Source organism: Dendropsophus ebraccatus, chromosome 3, assembly GCF_027789765.1.
Source record: "Dendropsophus ebraccatus isolate aDenEbr1 chromosome 3, aDenEbr1.pat, whole genome shotgun sequence".
Taxonomy (NCBI): Eukaryota; Metazoa; Chordata; class Amphibia; order Anura; family Hylidae; genus Dendropsophus; species Dendropsophus ebraccatus.
The window spans coordinates 153,657,408-153,675,490 of record NC_091456.1 but is presented as its reverse complement, the minus strand read 5'-3'; the positions used below and the strand labels follow the sequence as shown (position 1 = coordinate 153,675,490).

The 18,083-nt window shown below is 39.5% G+C and overlaps 1 protein-coding gene across 1 annotated transcript in view; it reads left to right on the top strand.

The window, feature by feature from the left end:
* ST8SIA4 (ST8 alpha-N-acetyl-neuraminide alpha-2,8-sialyltransferase 4) overlaps window positions 1–11,671 on the top strand; it is a 104,837-nt gene extending 93,166 nt beyond the window's left edge. The window contains exon 5 of the mRNA XM_069964671.1: window positions 8,212–11,671. Within this exon, the coding sequence (XP_069820772.1) occupies window positions 8,212–8,494 (283 nt within the window). The 3' untranslated portion in view covers window positions 8,495–11,671. The remainder of the gene's footprint in view (window positions 1–8,211) is intronic.
* Window positions 11,672–18,083: the final 6,412 nt, after the last annotated feature.

Here is an 18,083-nt window from a genome sequence, read left to right as displayed (position 1 = left end):
CCGTGAAAAACACGGATCTTATTGATTTCTATGGGGAATCCTTTCCGTGCATCCGTTCCGAGTAATGACATGTCCTATTTTTCAACGGAACGGATCACGGATCTGTGAAATCACAGAACATCTGAATAGCCCCATAGAAAGCAATGGGCTGTACAATTGTCCGTGCGCACGGATCCGTGAGCACGGACAACTTCCCGGAACGTGTGAATGCAGCCTTAAAAGGACGGGACCCATGTCGCTCTTAAAGGGACCGAGCCCAAGTCGCTCTTAAGGGGACGGTTCCCAGGGTTAAAGTTTTTCTTAAAAGGAAGTCCCTGTTAAAGGGGCGCTCTTTTCAAGCACTATGTATTTCCCTAGAAATGGAAATCTAGTGTTATGTAGGTCTTTGGCTGCTTCCCAATGGGTAGAAACACCCCACCAGAGGTCTCCCTCCTGAACTGCATCTTCTGCCTCAGTTATACCAACTCTCATCACATTCAATCTAGTCTTGTGTATACTTTAAATTTATGAAAAAAAATCTTTAAAAAAGCTATATATATTTTTTTTTTAGGTTTTTTTTTTTGTTTTGTTTTCTTTATAAATTGATATCCATTTTTCTTGCCTCTATCGCATCAACTTTAGAAACTTACTTTTCTCTTGCTGATATATATAGGTTTCATTCTGACTGGAGCCTTTGTCAGGAGAAGATCACTGTTATTCATGTCACCTTGTCAATGGTTTTAATATTATGGGTAAATGTTATGGGTTCTATTTATAGCATAGGAAGTGAGCACTAAATGTTGAGTGCCACCCCCTACTACTGCTGCAGGTAACCTGGACTTTATAGATGAAAACTTCAGACTTGTGGCCACCTGTGGCTATATTACAGCCTTCTCAGCTTGCTTTCTTTCACTTTTAGTCTGCCTTTTCATAACTTTTTTTTTTCCTACTTCAAAGAATACAATAAGTTTTTAAGATTGCATTTTTATGAATTCAAAGTCATCTCATTGCGATATTATGATGTGTTGTCTAAAGTTTTAGGTAGAATAATTAAATCCTAAAATTTGAGGCCAATGTCTACCTCCAGTGGTCCAACCCATGGTGTAACAAATTAGCATTTGATTACCATTGGCTAGAGAAGTTAGATGCAGCTCTAAGGCTGCCTGGGAATTATGGATACAGCCATAGGCATGGTTTCAGGACTCTCTAGGTTTGCATCCAAATTCTTCATCCAATGGTTTAGCTTTAAAAAAAAATCCAATTGTACTCGAGATTCACTCATCTCTGGCGGATGACATTAAAGGGTGTTTATGTTAATATTAATTTTGTGTACAACTTTCACATTGATTGATATGTCATTGAAACATGTCCCAAAAGAGAGTACAGATACTCAAACACCCATATTTATTTGAATATAGAGGCTGCATATCGCTAGATTGTCTGGGCAGCCCATAGAGGATAGTGGCGGTCTGCTGCCACCACTCCTATTCAACAAAGTGACTGCAGCAGATCTCTGCTATATCAGTTGTTTGTTTTTCAATATGTTTGAAAGGCAGACTATGTCGGCTGATCGTTGCCTTCTATTCCAAGGGACGATTATCAGCCGTATCGGTCGATAATCATTCAGTGGAATAGGGCCTTACGGCTATGTTCCCACATTGGGAAAATGACCTCCATCTATTGATAATGACTAGAGATGAGCGAACCGGGTTCGGGTTCGAGTCGATCCGAACCTGAACGTTCGGTATTTGATTAGCGGGGGCTGCTGAACTTGGATAAAGCTCTAAGACTGTCTGGAAAACATGGATACAGCCAATGACTATATCCATGATTTTCACATAGCCTTAGGGCTTTATCCAAGTTCTGCAGCCACCGCTAATCAAATGCCGAACGTTCGGGTTTGGATGGACTCGAGCATGCTCGAGGTTCGCTCATCTCTAATAATGACGGCTGCAACTAATGTTCATGATCATGATTTGTGACCGTCATTGTCAATAGCTGGACGTCATTTTCTTATCGTAGGAACATAGCTTAGGTCTATGAAATAGGAAATTGACAGGTGCACAGTTGCTTCAATGGTAGATGGAGTTGTTAGTCCGTTTTATTGGTAGACCAAGGAGGACACTGCAGTCTGCTAGGATAAATGCACACACTAACATTTAGGTTGTCTTGGGACAGATGCGAGAAATGTGGACTATGGCAAGAGGTTGAGAGAGTATGGCTGTAAGGTTTAGAAAAGGTATATAAAAGCCAATCTGAGTTTTATAAACCTTGGTATTTTTTTTCATGTGTTGCCTGAAAATTATTGGCAGCTGGAAAACGGAGATAACTTTGTCCAAATATCACATATAACGATACCCTGGGTGAAAGGATGAGCTTCCTGATGCTACTATCTGCTATCTCATCTTCTAAAGTGGCTAATGTTTTCAATTTTGTGTATTGCGCTGTGGATTATTCCTGGATTTACAGTTGTCTGTTTTCTTCCCACTTCAGCTATGTAGCTTAAATTTCACTTTTTTTTTGTAACCATACAACTGGAAGAAAAGACTCTGGGGTACAAAAGATGCCTTTTGTCGGTTATTACACCTTTTAGTAGACAAACGTATCATTTTCTCAGGGCATTTCATTAAATAAGCTTTCAAGATAGGGATGTTAGAAAAAGTCAAGAATTTTTCTCTAGGCAGCAAGTAAATGAAATTCTTAAGATGATCTAGAAGAAACTATCTTCGTTTATGTTCTGCTAAAAGTGTATGTGTTAGCACAGATAACCGCATTAACTCCATATCGAGGGATTGTGTGAAATTGTTCCAGTTCATCACTTCTGTTAATATTCTCATTGTGGCTTAATGATCGCAGGCATTTTAACTTTTTTTTTTCCTGCTACATGTCCATTAACTGTTCTATGACCGGTGTGTCTTGTTTTGTTGGCCTTTTTTATATGGAAAAATCTTTAGAAACAGAAGAAATTTGAGTATGTCCAAATTTTTGCTGTATTTTGCTGTATTTTTGCTATCTTGTGTATTACTATTTACTCATAAAAAATAATACGCAAAGCAATGTCAAATGTGTACATTGTATAACATATCTTATCGATTTAAGCCCCTACAAAAAACACCCTCATTCAATTTTATTGTACAGTATGTCCTTCCCTTAGATTTAGTCACAGTCTCTGTATATAAATGATAATCATACATGTACAGAAAGTTTTTAGTAAAGGTGCAAAAGCAGATAAGACAAGGGTGGAAGAGATGTGAAGTGTTGCCAGGGGATGATTATGTTCTGGGTAATGTACCTAAGGAACCTATTAATTCCTTAGCACCTGATACCCATGCAAAATGCCCTCATTTAAAAAATGATTGTGCGTTTAGACATAGAAATGTGCACTTTTTGTTGTTGTGTTTTTTTCTTCTGTATGTACATATTTATTTTTTTCTATTAAGTTATGCTATCCCAACATACAAATTTTTTATAACAAGGATCGAACGGTAAGGGGCCTTTTACACGGGCCAATTATCGGCAAAGAGTGTTGCTAGAAACGCTCCTGCGGCCGATAAGCGGCCCATGTAAAAGTAACACCAATCAGCCAAGGTCAGGAAAAACGCCTGATCTTCTGCTGATCGTGTCTTTAGAGCAGGCTTTTAAATATTTTGTTACTGGCCACATATCGTCCTGTGTAAACAGGGTTATGTGCGGCCAGCAACGATAAAAGAAAACTGTCAGCATAGATATGTGTCAGGGCTGCAGCGGCATCCCGTGCTCCGGGCCGCTGCCACACCCGTTCTCTTCCCCCCAGCTGCCTATTGCAGACACCGGAGCCCACATGCAGGGGCCGGCACTGCTGCTTTGGCCCTCTCTGCTCCACGTCACCTAGGGTGCGTGCGCCAGCTGTCACAGATTTAAAGGGACAGTAAGTCCCTAATTGGATGTTGCACCAATCACCTACCCTATAAATAAGCACCTGTCCTGACGTTCCCTGTTGGAGCCTCTGCATGCTTCCCATAGTGTGTGATCCCAGCTCTCTGTGATTCCTGTGATTTCCTGTGTTTTCCGTGATCAAGCTGTAGGTGTGACAGCCCGATGCTGCACATGGCACGGTATGCCATAGCCATCAAACTCATATCAAAAATTAACAGTCAGGAAGTGGCAGAGGATTGACTTAGCGATATACATGTATACCTGGGCTTTTAAAAATGCCAAAACTCCCTTTTATGACCTTTTTCATATGCTAAATTAAAGTGGTTCATGTCTATCTATAAATTTATTATTTAATAGAGATGAGCGAACCGGGTTCAGGTTCGAGTCCATCCGAACCCGAACGTTCGGCATTTGATTAGCTGGGGCTGCTGAAGTTGGATAAAGCTCTAAGGTTGTCTGGAAAACATGGATACAGCCAATGATGATATCCATGTTTTCCACATAGCCTTAGGGCTTTATCCAACTTCAGCAGCCAACGCTAATCAAATGCCGAACGTTCGGGTTCAGATGGACTCGAGCATGCTCAAGGTTTGCTCATCTCTATTATTTAATAATATTTATTTGTATAGCGCTGATTCCGCAGCGCTGGTATAGATCTGCAATTAATAATGAATTTCCTATCTGCATTATTATTTGTAAATGCTTTATCAAATGTACTAATATCATATTCCATAATAAATTATAATGTAGTCATATTCAGTTGGTTTCTCGGAGGCTGTATGACCTCACATCTCCATGATGCTCTCCTGCTGGTTTGGTGTACAGAGGATCTGCTGCTCTCGTGCTTTGTAGATGTATTGCTGAATATGAAAAAGACTGCACAATAGTGAGATGTAGGAAAAAGCTTCGCTTCGAGTTATTGCTGTTTCTGTCAGCACATTGCTGACCTAGTCTTCGTTGCAGAAAAGAAATCTTATGGTCAGAATTTATAAACTAAGTTTTACCTGGGTCCCCAAATTATTACAGTGGCTCCATTCCTAATATACTCCACCAGGACAGCTCCTCTTTTTGGGAAGCAGGCCTCAGAGTACTGTGTCAAGGACTATCTCTTACAATATAGACATATAGCTAGTCAGAGGATGGCTGTAAAACACCCATGAAGGCCTGGGAGAGGTCCAGAACAATACAGGCTGTTTTACAACACAAGGCATGTTGTAAGCAGACACCAATCAGCTAGATCGGCAGTCGCTTACAAGGTCTGTACATGGCTAAGTGATCTTTGCTTCGCCCATCGGCCATACATCTCTTATTACATGGAGGCAGATTATTCTTTCTATTCCACAGGGAAATATCTGCTTGATTTGTCAGATAATTGCTCCATGTAATAGGGCCTTAAAGGGAAACTACCAGCAGATTAAAAGCATCTAACATGCTATGTCCCAATAGTGCACGGGTCGCTGAGGATGAAGGTACATTTCTTACCTCCATCTTCAGCAGAGTTTCGTGTACTTTGATCCATATGCTAATTGGGTGATCTGGTGTACCAGAGGAAGGACTACCACCCTCAAGGCACCAATCTGCCTCAGCCAGCCCGCTCCTTCTAATGAATAATGTGGCAGCACTTTGCAGTGACAAGTGCTGGAGTGGTGTCACTGCAGAGTGCGGATGGAGTGTTCTATAGAAAGGGCCAGCCAGGGCTGATCAGTGCTCTGTATAATCTGAAAGCAATTATGGCATCCTATGGGCAGAAACACTGTACTGTATCTGTGTCAGTAATCCTAGAGAAAGGAGACCTCAGAAGATGTTCTTTTATGTATGTGATAGTGACTTCAGTGTCGAAAGGTGTTCATGTTTTTTCTAAAACATAAAGAACCTATACTTTTCATGGCATATATGTATATATTATACGTGAAAAGGCTTTTCATAAGCAAGTTTTTACAAAATATAAATGGAAATTTTATGGTTAGAAAATGAGGAAGGATTGTGCAAGTTTTGATGGCTACAACTAGGTTACAACACTAAAAACTCTATCATCAGCCACCGCAAGCTTTGTTTCCGCCCATTGCATTTTTACAATCTACATAAGATCAGTGAGGGAGATTTATCAAACATGGTGTAAAGTGAAACTGGCTCAGTAGCCCCTAGCAACCAATCAGATTCCACCATTCATTTTCCAAAGGGTCTGTGAGGAATGAAAAGCAATCTGATTGGTTGCTAGGGGCTACTGAGCTATGTTTCACTTTTTACCATGTTTAATAAATCACCCCCATTGTTTCTGTTTTTGATATACTAGCATTTGATTTTAATTGGTTGACTGTGAAATAACACTTTTAAACTAGTTTTTCTCAGTTTGAGCTGCAAGGTTCTATATACGTAACCTATGTGTATGTGTGTCACTCTCCGACAGCCAATGGTCGCTAATCCTAGAGGCCTTGGTTTTTTAAAAGGCAACTGAGTTTAGGCTTTGGGCAAAAAGCCTACCTAGATTTCCTGCAGTGACAATAACTATGCATTTTAGCACTGAAAACTACTTTTTGGACCCCATAACTCTCCAGTTTCCCTCCTGCTCCTTCCTATTAGCATGCACTATGCCACTTTTAAAGCGACTCTGTACCGACAATCTGACCCCCTAAAACCGCTTGTACCTTCAGATAGCTGCTTTTAATCCAAGATCTGTCCTGCGGTCCATTCGGCAGGTGATGCACTTATTGTGCTAAAAATTTACTTTTAAACTTGCAGCCCTGTGCCCAACGGCCGTGGCTTAAACTGTGTATGCATTAGGCTGGCACAACCTCTCTGTCCCTCCTCCCCACCCTCTTCATCATTAGGAATACTCCAGGCAGATTGCCTCCTATTCCCCACCTGTGGCAGCGCGGCACATGGGCTGGATCGTTAAGGACCTGTGCAATGTTCAGCATGGAGTAAATGTTCCAGTGGCATTCCTAATGATGAGGAGGGACAGAGGGGTGGTGCAAAGTTAGGGCACAGATACTCCCATAGGGCACGGGGTTGTAAGTTTAAAAGTTGTTTTTTGGACAATAACTGCATCACCAGCCAAACGGACCGCAGGACAGATCTTGGATTAAAAGCAGCTATCCGAAGGTGGTTTGGGGGGGTCAGATTGTGGATACAGAGTCGCTTTAAAGGTTTGTCTGGAACCCAACATTTTTAGTTTTCAGTGACTCTTTATACATACTAGTATTGGTAGAATGGACAGCACTCCAAACGTGGATAGTGCATGTCGTGGAAAGATCCAGTAGAAGGTAGATAGAAGAGCCCGGCACTCACCAGAGAAGTTATGCCTATTTATTCAGGTGCAGCATGCATCACGGACAGTAAGGACGTGTTTTGGCCAAGCATGGCCTTCACCAGACAAGCTAATGAAGGCCATGCTTGGCCAAAACACATCCTTACTGTCCCTGTGATGCATGCTGCACCTGAATAAATAGGCATAACTTCTCTGGTGAGTGCCAGGCTCTTCTATCAACCTACTTAATTCATAGTGGCTTAATGTTTCGTGGCAGCTTTAAAACATTACATCACTATGGGAACAGTGTTACTGTAGCCTGGTAGACATTTGGGAGCCATAGCAGACAAGAAGGGGGGTCCAAGAGAGTGTGTGGAGAGGGACTTAAGGAACTATCTGTAGATTAAACATGTATAAGATGTATAGCAATGCATTTAAATTCTCATAGACTCAGGAAGTGATGATCTTTAAACTCTCATATGTCTCTGTTAATAATGTACGCTAGCTGACACAACTTCTTGGAACACATTACGCAGCTTGCATCTTGCTATTACTATGTATGATATTGCATACAATGGTAATTATGCTTCCTTTAGAAATTGCAGCTCTGGGACTATATGGAGCTTCGGCTTAGAGAAAGAACAAGGTAGACCTAGTGTAAACTGTAAACTTTGAGAGGTTTTATTTCCTCTTTTTAGTGAGATGATTATTTTATTCCTATAAAACCCAAAGTGTCCAGCTTGGAGTAATGTATCGGAATAGGTGGCACAAATATTCTGTACCATATTTCTTCTTTTTACCCTATAATAGGAAGCTCCACTTTCATACAATAAAATCCCAATATTGCACAGTGTAAATGTACGTAGGATGTTGAATTTATTTGCAAATACTTTGCTTGTATGTGTTTTGTATTTGTTTGATCCTAAGTGAAAAACTGTGTCTGCTAGTACCGTAGATCAGGGAATTGTGGGGTCTCTGGAGGCAGCTACACAGTAACATGAATGTCTGCATAGACTGGTCTTGTAGTCAATTGTCTGTATTCAATATCTGCTCTTTGTTCTTCTTTCCAGATACTGGTTAACAAACAAGGTTCAAATCAAGAGACCCAGCACTGGCCTTCTGATGTACACACTGGCGACTCGGTTTTGTGATGAAATTCACCTTTATGGATTTTGGCCTTTCCCCAAGGACGTTTATGGAAACCTAGTAAAATATCATTATTACGATGAGCTGAAATACAAATATTTCTCTAGTGCCGGGCCACACAGGATGCCTCTGGAATTCAAGACACTGAACTTATTGCATAACAAAGGGGCGTTAAAACTCACTACCGGAAAATGTGAACAGCAATAAAGTTTACTAAAATGCAATCGGTTAAGCATCTCCGTCGAGATATTTTTGGGATATGTTTAGAGCTGTGCTCTTTTTAAATGGAAGAGAATGGTGTGACATTTTAGAAAACCAGCTCACAGATGGGTTCCAGTTGCAAGGTGCTATTAACCAGTATTTTGGGAAGATGCTTGGTTCGGAGTAAGTGCCACTGAGTTGAAAACTCGAATGTTTTACTAGTGTTTACAAGACCTGAAAATACAATCACTTGAACTGGAAGGATGAAGGCCGTCTGTCGTTACGAGATGAAAGTGCAAGTGATAGAACATTATATTTAAAGAAACTTAAGGCACCTAGTTTACATTCACCTCTCAATCAGTATTCATGTAGGTTCATTTAATGCTGTTAGGTCCATCATTTTGATTGCCCTTGTATTATAAATTTGTAATTTTTCTAAACATTTTTGTAAAGTAGAAACAAAAAGAATGTCGGAAAGGGAAAGACAGACAGTCACTTGATGTAAACTCTAGCATGATCGTAGAGGTGGATACGTAACATATGAGTGACTCTGCCATGCGTAGAACATGTAATTCGGAATAAAATGGCGGACGACTGATCAGATAAGGGCAGGATTTGAAGAAGGGAATAAGATGAAACAATGGTAGATTAGTTAGTTATAACCTCCACAACATCTGACAATACAACAGTGGATCTTCAAGCGTAGTAGATTGCATTGGAGACATTTTGTGGGCCGCTAATTCGCTAACATATTAGGGGACTTGTGACAGCAGCCATGTTTAGTCTATTACTCGCCCACAGAATTCTGCATCCAGTGCTGGTGACCCGTCCACCTTACAGAGGATTCTAGTTTTAATTGTACATTTCAGTGTTAAGAGGCTTCTATGAAATACAGAAGGAATGTACTGGAATGAGCTTGAAGCCGTTCTAAAGTCATTAGTGCTGTCTGATCCTCAGATCGGCCTTGGTATTACTGTAGAGCAGCAAATACATTTCTAAGTTTTGTGTGATTTCAGAACGTTTTGTTACCAAACATAGGTGCCCTTAATTTTGGTACCAAAGATTTCAGTGATTTCGTATATTTGTGTTCTTTAATTTTTTTTTTTTTTTAATCTAATGTACATTAAGTATTGCAAAGCTATGCTGCTGAAGTATATATCTATATATATCAGTTATGTTTATGATACTATTCTATTTTGAATTGAGTTTTATCACATTTTAAGTGTTTATTTAAATATTAAAGAGGAGCAATGGGTTTGTGTCCATATTGTTCCACATAAATGCATATTTACTAAAGGATTGGCTTTATAGATTTGTTTTTCCTATAAACACAACTGTTCCAGAACAGATATAAAACATAGATCTAGTAAGTCAGTGCATGTATGGAAAAACATAAAACTGCTTCTTAACAAGATCTTTACAAACCATCGCCACATTCGCATTATCAAATTGTAGGTACTGAGCTCTCAGCGCTGCCTACTTGTTCAGTGTCTACATTTAGGGAAAAAAAAATAATTTAAAAAAATCCAAATTAATATTATTTAAAAGCTCAGTGAAAGGGATTCTCCACCATTGTATCTTATTTTTTAGGTGTTTAATGACTATCTCCTATGAACCGTTGAGGACCAAGAATGACTTTAGTAAGAATGAAACTTCTAGATTTAATTTCTCAGGCTTCATTATATGATTCCGTGTTTGTCTTAATTATTAATTTATGGACTTTAGAAACATAACAAATGACAGAAGTTATAAAATTATCCAAGCAGACATTTATATTCTTTTAGAATTCTCCTTCTAACTGTTATTTAAAAAAACTTTTGACGCATTTTAGACACATATCAAAAGTTTTGATCTGTCAGAGTCTGGGTGCTAAAATGTCTATTGATTGCTAGAATAAGAGAAGCACTCAGCTGAGCCCTTCACCTCCTGTCTCAGCACCCAGACCTCGACTGATCAAAATTTTTGACATGTCCTTATGACATGTTCACACTTTTTTTTTTTTTTTAAATAACCCTAAGAGTTGAATATGAACATTTTCTCCACTTCCCCTATCCTCTGTGGTATATATAAATGATATACTACTAATACAGGTATATTTAAAACCATGTGAGAGCGTAGCAATAGGATTCAGCTGAATCTCCTAATTCTTCATATTCTTATTATAATATTTTTTTTTTTTATAACAGCATAAAAACGACTTACATTGTAGAAATCAGTAATACTCTCCTTTTTGTTTTGCGCAAAATTATTTGCCATTTCCGGGCCGATCACCTTAAAAATATCTGGTTGATCCGATATCTGATAAAAAAGAAAACTTACTCTGTTAATAATCTGACTTGTTGCTATCGGCAACTTCACTTTTTTTTTTTTTTTTTTTCAAATTATAAACAACATTGCTTCACATCTACAGTTTGGTGTCATGATTTTCCCAGGATGCCTCACACTTCTCTAAAATATTTGGCATTTCACGAAAGTTGCCCATTCATTAGTGGTTTTGCATATGGCATGTATAAGCATAGTAGACATATTTGCATGAAAATTCAGTATTTCTATCTTTTAAAATCATGTGCTAACTTCGGTATTAAAAAGATTACCTAAGATTACTTAAAATATCTACTGAATCTAAAGGTGGCCATGCACTATTTAAGATCCAGGCTTAGAAAAACATGGCGGCTTTCTTACAAAAGTCAGTTGACTTTTGTATAAAAGTATATAAGGACCTTTAACTCAAGCTGCAATACCAGACATAGCCCATTCATGTCAATTGCCCTGTTGTTGAACCATAAACTCATACCCTGTTTTCTAGTCATGGGCAATCTCTTTAGGTAGAGCATATTACATTACATGTTAATAAAAAAAAAAATAATATAGTAGAATATATTTGACAGATGACAGCTACAAATAAAGGCTATGCTCACACAACGTCCTAAACGAAGAAAAGGCTTTCGCTTTTTCTATTTAAAAAGACGTCCATTATTGCCATGATTTGATTTACTTTAATGTGATACATTGAAGTCAATGGGATGAAAGACATCCATTGCACACAATGTATAAAATAACGACTGTTGTCTGCACGGACGTCAAAATAACTATCATGTCAATTATTTTCGGATGAAATCCAACTAGTATTGGAACAGCACAGGTTAGGCACAAAATAGTCAAAAATAGAAGGGTGTCTCACCAAACGGGATCCCAACCATCCGGACAAAATCCAATGAAAGCGTGGAGACAGCATTCAGGTGAAAAAAATGTGTGGTTTATTCACATCCTACTTCCCACAACGTTTCGGCTGACACGCTTGAGAAAGGCTGAGTGTCAGCCGAAACGTTGCGGGAAGTAGGATGTGAATAAACCACACATTTTTTCACCTGAGTGCTGTCTCCACGCTTTCATTCAATTATTTTCGGATGTCTATTGCAAACAGCGGACGTTATTTTTTTTTTTCACACAGTCTTTCTTTTTTCACCATCCTTTCACCATTTTTACTATTAAATTCCATGGACTTTTCAATTAAAAACAAATCCAAAGGCCAATTAGTCTGCCATAACTAGAATAATGTACCAATAGCCTTCATTGCACTCAAAATGATGGACGTAATTTTAAATGGACCAGAAAAAAACGTTGTGTGAACATAGCCTAAAGATGTCCAACAATCATCCGATGGGGGCAGACAAGTTACCAGTATAACTAGGTAGGGGCCAAGCAATATACATCCCAATATATTAGGTAACAGTAGCTATTTGGCTCCTGGGATTTGTCCACCTCCTCCTTTTATTTATGGCATATATTCCTTTATTACAGGGATATTCTATTTTGACTAAATGATGTGATAATGTGATTTTATAGAAATTAGCAATGCTGTTTGCACATGACTGGCTTGTAATAAGAATGTACTGTAGATATGATAGATGTCGGGTTGAATCAGATGATAATCTTTAAATTGATGCGGGGACTTTTCATCTTTGCTTTAATTTCTGAGCTTTACTCATTTTTTAATTGATCTTCACCAAAGCACAATTTTCCTTGTTTGGTATTATCACAGATAGTTTGTAGGACACGTTACATAAGTAAATAGCTTATAAGCCCATTTTACTTTCAAGCTTTATATTTTGTCAATGCTATTCCAATTACGGATAATAACCAGAAGTGCACACACTGTTTTGGGGTTTTGCATATTTTCACACTGCAATGCATTGAAGGGGTTTAAATGAAAAATAAGTAGCTTAAAGGGGTTATCAGGTGAACAAAAATGTTTTTAAAGTAGTGAGGGTAGCTTAAGTTTAAAAAAAAAAAAAAAAAAAAAGGAAGACACAGATGTTTTCCTATGGTTTCTGGGTCCCCACTGCACACTCTGTCCTTGTGAATTCTTGACAGGCAGGAAATTCTGTTTAGCCAATCACGGGCAAGTGCGGGGCACTGCTGCAATCAGCGATTGGCTGTCTGGATACTTCCTGTGTATAGGTAGTCACTGGGAAATGGTGAATAGTGAGGACCTGGGCATCATCAGACTGGCAGTAGCTGCAGGAGATCAGGCGAGTAAGTGGCCTATATTTTTAAGCCACCCTGACTTCTCTGAAAACTGTGAAAATCTTTTCTTTACCAGGGAACATTTTCAAAATTCAATATTAGAGATGAGCGAACAGGGTTCGAGTCGATCCGAACGCTCGGTATTTGATTAGCTGGGGCTGCTAAACTTGGATAAAGCTCTAAGGTTGTCTGGAAAACATGGATACAGCCAATGACTATATCCATGATTTCCACATAGCCTTAGGGCTTTATCCAACTTCAGCAGCCACCGCTGATCAAGTGTCGAAAGTTCGGGTTCGGATCGACTCGAGCATGCTCGAGGTTTGCTCATCTCTAGTCAATACATGTAGAATTTAATGTACAAAAGGGTGACTTTCCTGTAGAAACTAGTTTTTTTTTTTTGTTTTTTTTTATCTCTGCCCATTCAGCTTCTACTCCTAGTAGAAAGAAGGCTTTCAGCTTACTTGAATGTACTATTATACTGTACAATAGTACTGTACAGTGCCAACCTACTGACAAATCAGAATGGTGTTCAATAGATAGTTCAGGGTGGTGAAGACTCATATTGAATGACCCTATTATTTTCCCACTCATCCCCCACAACCAAAAGACTGTTACTATATATATTATGTGTCCCAATCTGCAGAAATACATTGTGCATCACTGTAAGGGTAAGGGTCAAATCATGTAAAAATGATGGCCGTCTGGCATAACAACGGCCCTCATTGTGCAAAACATTTAAAAAATAACTGACATTAAATTTGCGCAATGACGGCCGTTGTTATGAAAGATGGCCGTGTGAACTTAGCCTAATTCTGACTTTACGTGACAAAAAAAAGTAGAAAAATGTAAGAATCAAAAGTAGTGAGCAAAAAGAATACTTTGCTTAGAAAAATGTGAAAACCTACAGAAGAGCTCTTTATCAGAGGACCTAAACCTTTGTAAGACTTTTTGTGATGGTGTCAAAGAGGGGTACAACCATCTTAAAGTGGTAATGTAATTTAAAAGAAACCAGTCATCACGATTGTGCTGATATGGTTCCCAGCAGCAGAGTATAGATCTACTGTGCAGCTTGCGGAACATACCAGCTGCAGCAGTAGGGGTACAAAGCAAAAAAGGAAATGTTATTATGCCACGCAAGGCAGGGAGAGGCATCTAGTCATGTGGGCGGGGAGCCCCCTGTGACTAGTCACGGCTCTCTGCTTGTCAGCCCGCAGTGAGAGGATTATTGACGGGAGGAGAGGCCACAAATGAGTCTTTCTGCCCGTCATTCATTCCCCCAACTACGTGCTGACAGGCAGAGAGTCGTGACTAGCCATTAGCGGCTCCCCGCCCACATGACTAGTTGCTGCCCCTCTCCCTGCATTTACTATACCAGCATTTACTATACCCTTATTCAAAAATTGCCTTAGTTTTCAAAATTTCACATAGAGGTGACTGCACTTATGTGGCCCGATCCATTGAAGTTGATGAGTGTTACAGAAAGATTTGGACTTATCCATCTTTTGTTAAAGTATATAGAAACTGGTGGCTGGCGATCAGTAAACAGGATCACCCGATCCTCATTCTCCCACCAGATGGGAGTCCCAGACTAGTCCTCTGGATATGCCATAAATGCCTAAGATCCCTTTGATATCATGGAAGTGGCATAATGACTGTGTCAATAATTTCCGTATTTCTTGTTACGTGTACTGTAACTGGGTACTTGACTGTCAGTGATTGTAGACACTGTTCCCCAGCAAAACCAGTTATATACATTATGAATTGTATTTTATGCCTTATGTGACCCCACAATATGAACAATGTGCCCACCCTATGTAACCTCCTACTCAGATATAAAAAAAAATTCCAAAATTTAGATACTGTATAATGGAATCGCAATACAATGTGATCCTAATACTCTGTAAATACATGTAGCATTGGATGAGATTGTAGACTGTCACTGACACTCTGAAAGTTGAATGTTACAGACAACATAGCTTATTAAATAAATAAAAATGGTCTTGATAGTTTGTCCTTTTAGACATTGGGTTGACTTGGAGTACAAATAAATTACCACTGTCATGCAGTCAACCATACTTTATTTCACTGCCTCCACTGACACATATTCTAGCATATAGTCAATGCTCTTTTCTATCCAAATTTTGCAAGTAGATCTTTCTTTCAAACACCATACAAAAAATTCTGTTATCACTCTGAAACCATATCCTATGTTTAGTAAATGTAATGTAAAATGTTGCATTCATTTTGTGTGGAAATTAGATCTTTTACTCTGAAGAAAAGCAGTTCTTTATCTTTGTTAATAATCTAATATGTAGCTAAGTTTAAGTTGATAGCAAATGGACGCAAACTGATAGCCTTTGAATAAGCGATGAGCCTTTTTTGCCTTTTTTTTAATTTTCTAATATTTGCACATTTCTTGTTATAAGTACTGGTTATGTAGGTAAAAGCACAATAATTTCTATAGGGAATGCAGTTTACAGTGTATGATGTAAGCTGGTCAGTACTACTGAGTATTCTGAATATTGTAGTTATTACGGCAAATTGTTTCTTTAAATATCATTGTACAATATGTGTTCTTATTTGTGTACAGCTTTTTTATTGTTTTATCATTTGTACAATTCTGAAACTTTAATAAAACATCTTTTCTATGATGCTGTTAGATTTCTTGCTGTATTTTTCATTACCAAAAATGATATCCGAGTTCAATAAATTTGTCATGATAAATCCAATGACCATATTTTATAATGGAGGTTCAGCCTATTACTTTTCTATTGCTTATTGTGTATGGCTGGGCATGCAGTTACCCACATAATGGCGCATGCACAGCTGCTTCTATCCCTGCCATTAACAGGCCATATAGGTTTATGGTACGGTCATTCACATGTAATGCAATGTACCAAGTTTCTACAAAAATAATACCTATCCCGAAAATAAGACCTAACTTCATTTTGCAGGCTTTTTGGAGTAGTTTTGAATTATAAGCCCTGTTCCAAAAATAAGCCCCAGTCAGCTGACCAGATCCCTGACAATTGGTGGCTGAGCATCAGCCAATCAGTACCAGACTTGTTATGCTCCGCCCTCCACCTTCTTAACATATGCTGCAGGAGGGGTAAGTATACAATAGGGGACATTAAATATGGGGAGATGGAGGGTACATGGGCAACTACAGAGGGGAGGTATAAATTATGGGGGATACCTTCAGGTGGAGATGTATACAGCATGTACGAACAACTACAAAGGGACCTTACTGCAGAGGGTGGATATATACAGTGTGGGGGGGGGGGGGCAACTATAAATAGTGGAGGGAGGTATACAGTATGGGGGGCCTTACAGCAGAGGGTGGATGTATACAGTATGGGAGAAGAACTACAGAGGAGCGAGGGAGGTATACAGAATGGGGACTACCTGCAGGGGGGGGGGGGTTGTATACAGTAATGGGAACAACTACAAAGAACAGTGGGAGGTATACTGTATGGGAGAACAACTACATAGGGAGGTATCCAGTATGGGGGAACAACTACAAAGGGGGATATATACAGTATGGGAGAAGAACTACAGAGGGGGGAGAGGAAGGTAAACTATATGGGGTCCTAACTACAGGGAAACTTATAGTACAGGAAACATACAACAGGGAGACCTACAGTACCTATACTACCATATAGAGTGGGGTACAGTGTAGGAGCATACCATGTTTTTCGAAAAATAGGTCGAAGAGAAAAATAAGACAATAAAAAAAATTATAGGCTTCCAATCAGAAAAACTACCAAGACAATACTTCCTGCAGTTGATTGTGTTTGAACATTGTGAGCCTTATAGCCTCCTATCCTATCTCCCTTCATTTCAACTCTTATCGATTTGCAATATGGTGTCATGGAGTTGCAGGCTATCTAACTCTTCTCACACAAGGTCTGTGTATAAAATGTCTGACAAATTGAAACAAGGAATTCTGTTTAACATTTTTAAAATACTCTGTACGATTGAAAAAGATGCCTTTAAATTGCACCAACTTTATCAATACTGTATGATGTGATATAGTTGGCTTTCCCTTGCATCTGTTGTGCTATACATTATAATTTTGCATACTTAAAGCGTAACTATAATTTAGATAACCAAAAAATGAAATTACTCAGTTAAAAAGCCTAAGTGTTACCCTTTAAAAAGATCCGTAAATTGTGTGGATATCTTGTGCGCTTGCTGAGATATCCCCAGTTGTTCAGCTCAGAAGAATAAATACATTTTTATCCTGGCTGATAGAAAGTGGGCGTGGCCTCCCCTTTCCTCCTCCTCCCTCCTTATCTCCTCCCTCCTCCTCTCCTACCCCGCCCTCCACTCACTCATGAACATACAAATTACCGATAACTGAACTTGAAATACCTGCTTTTTATTGAAGTGTACCAAAGAAACAAGATAGTAGGTTACATGTCACAGCACATATTCTAACACTCAGGGGCAGACTGATCATTGCTCTAATAGTGACTTTTCTATTTTCTAAACATATATTTTTACATACATATATGGCCGTTTCCATTATCCCTACACATGTTGTCACTCTACGGCTCCCATCATACCCTGAAAATCCACTAGTTGTCACAGTATGATGGGAGTTTTCACTTTATCACAGCTTTAGAGCCACAGGGAGGGCAGATATTATTCATTTATACTGATTGTTGTCCTGGGGCGGGGAGCCAGACACAACGACCAGCGATCGGGAAGGGGGCCAGTCACTAGCAGGGGCAGAGACACATGGGTAGCAATCAGGGGGGAGGTCGGGCTATAGCAGTGGCAGAGACACCTGCAGCGATCCGGGGGGGGTGGGTCAGGGGGGATGCGGGCCACCGCAAGGAGCAGCGATCCGGGGGGGGGGGGGTCAGGGGGGTTGCGGGCCACCGCAAGGAGCAGCAACACTGTCTGGGTAGCCCTGAAGAGAAAGTAGCAGCATCTGGTGCCCACATGCCTACAGAGAAGCCTGCAGATGAGTCACAATATAGCAAGGACAACAGTGCCCAGGACAGGGGCAAGGTTCCCGCACTGCTATGGTTCACGCTGTGGTGAGGCTACATCTGGA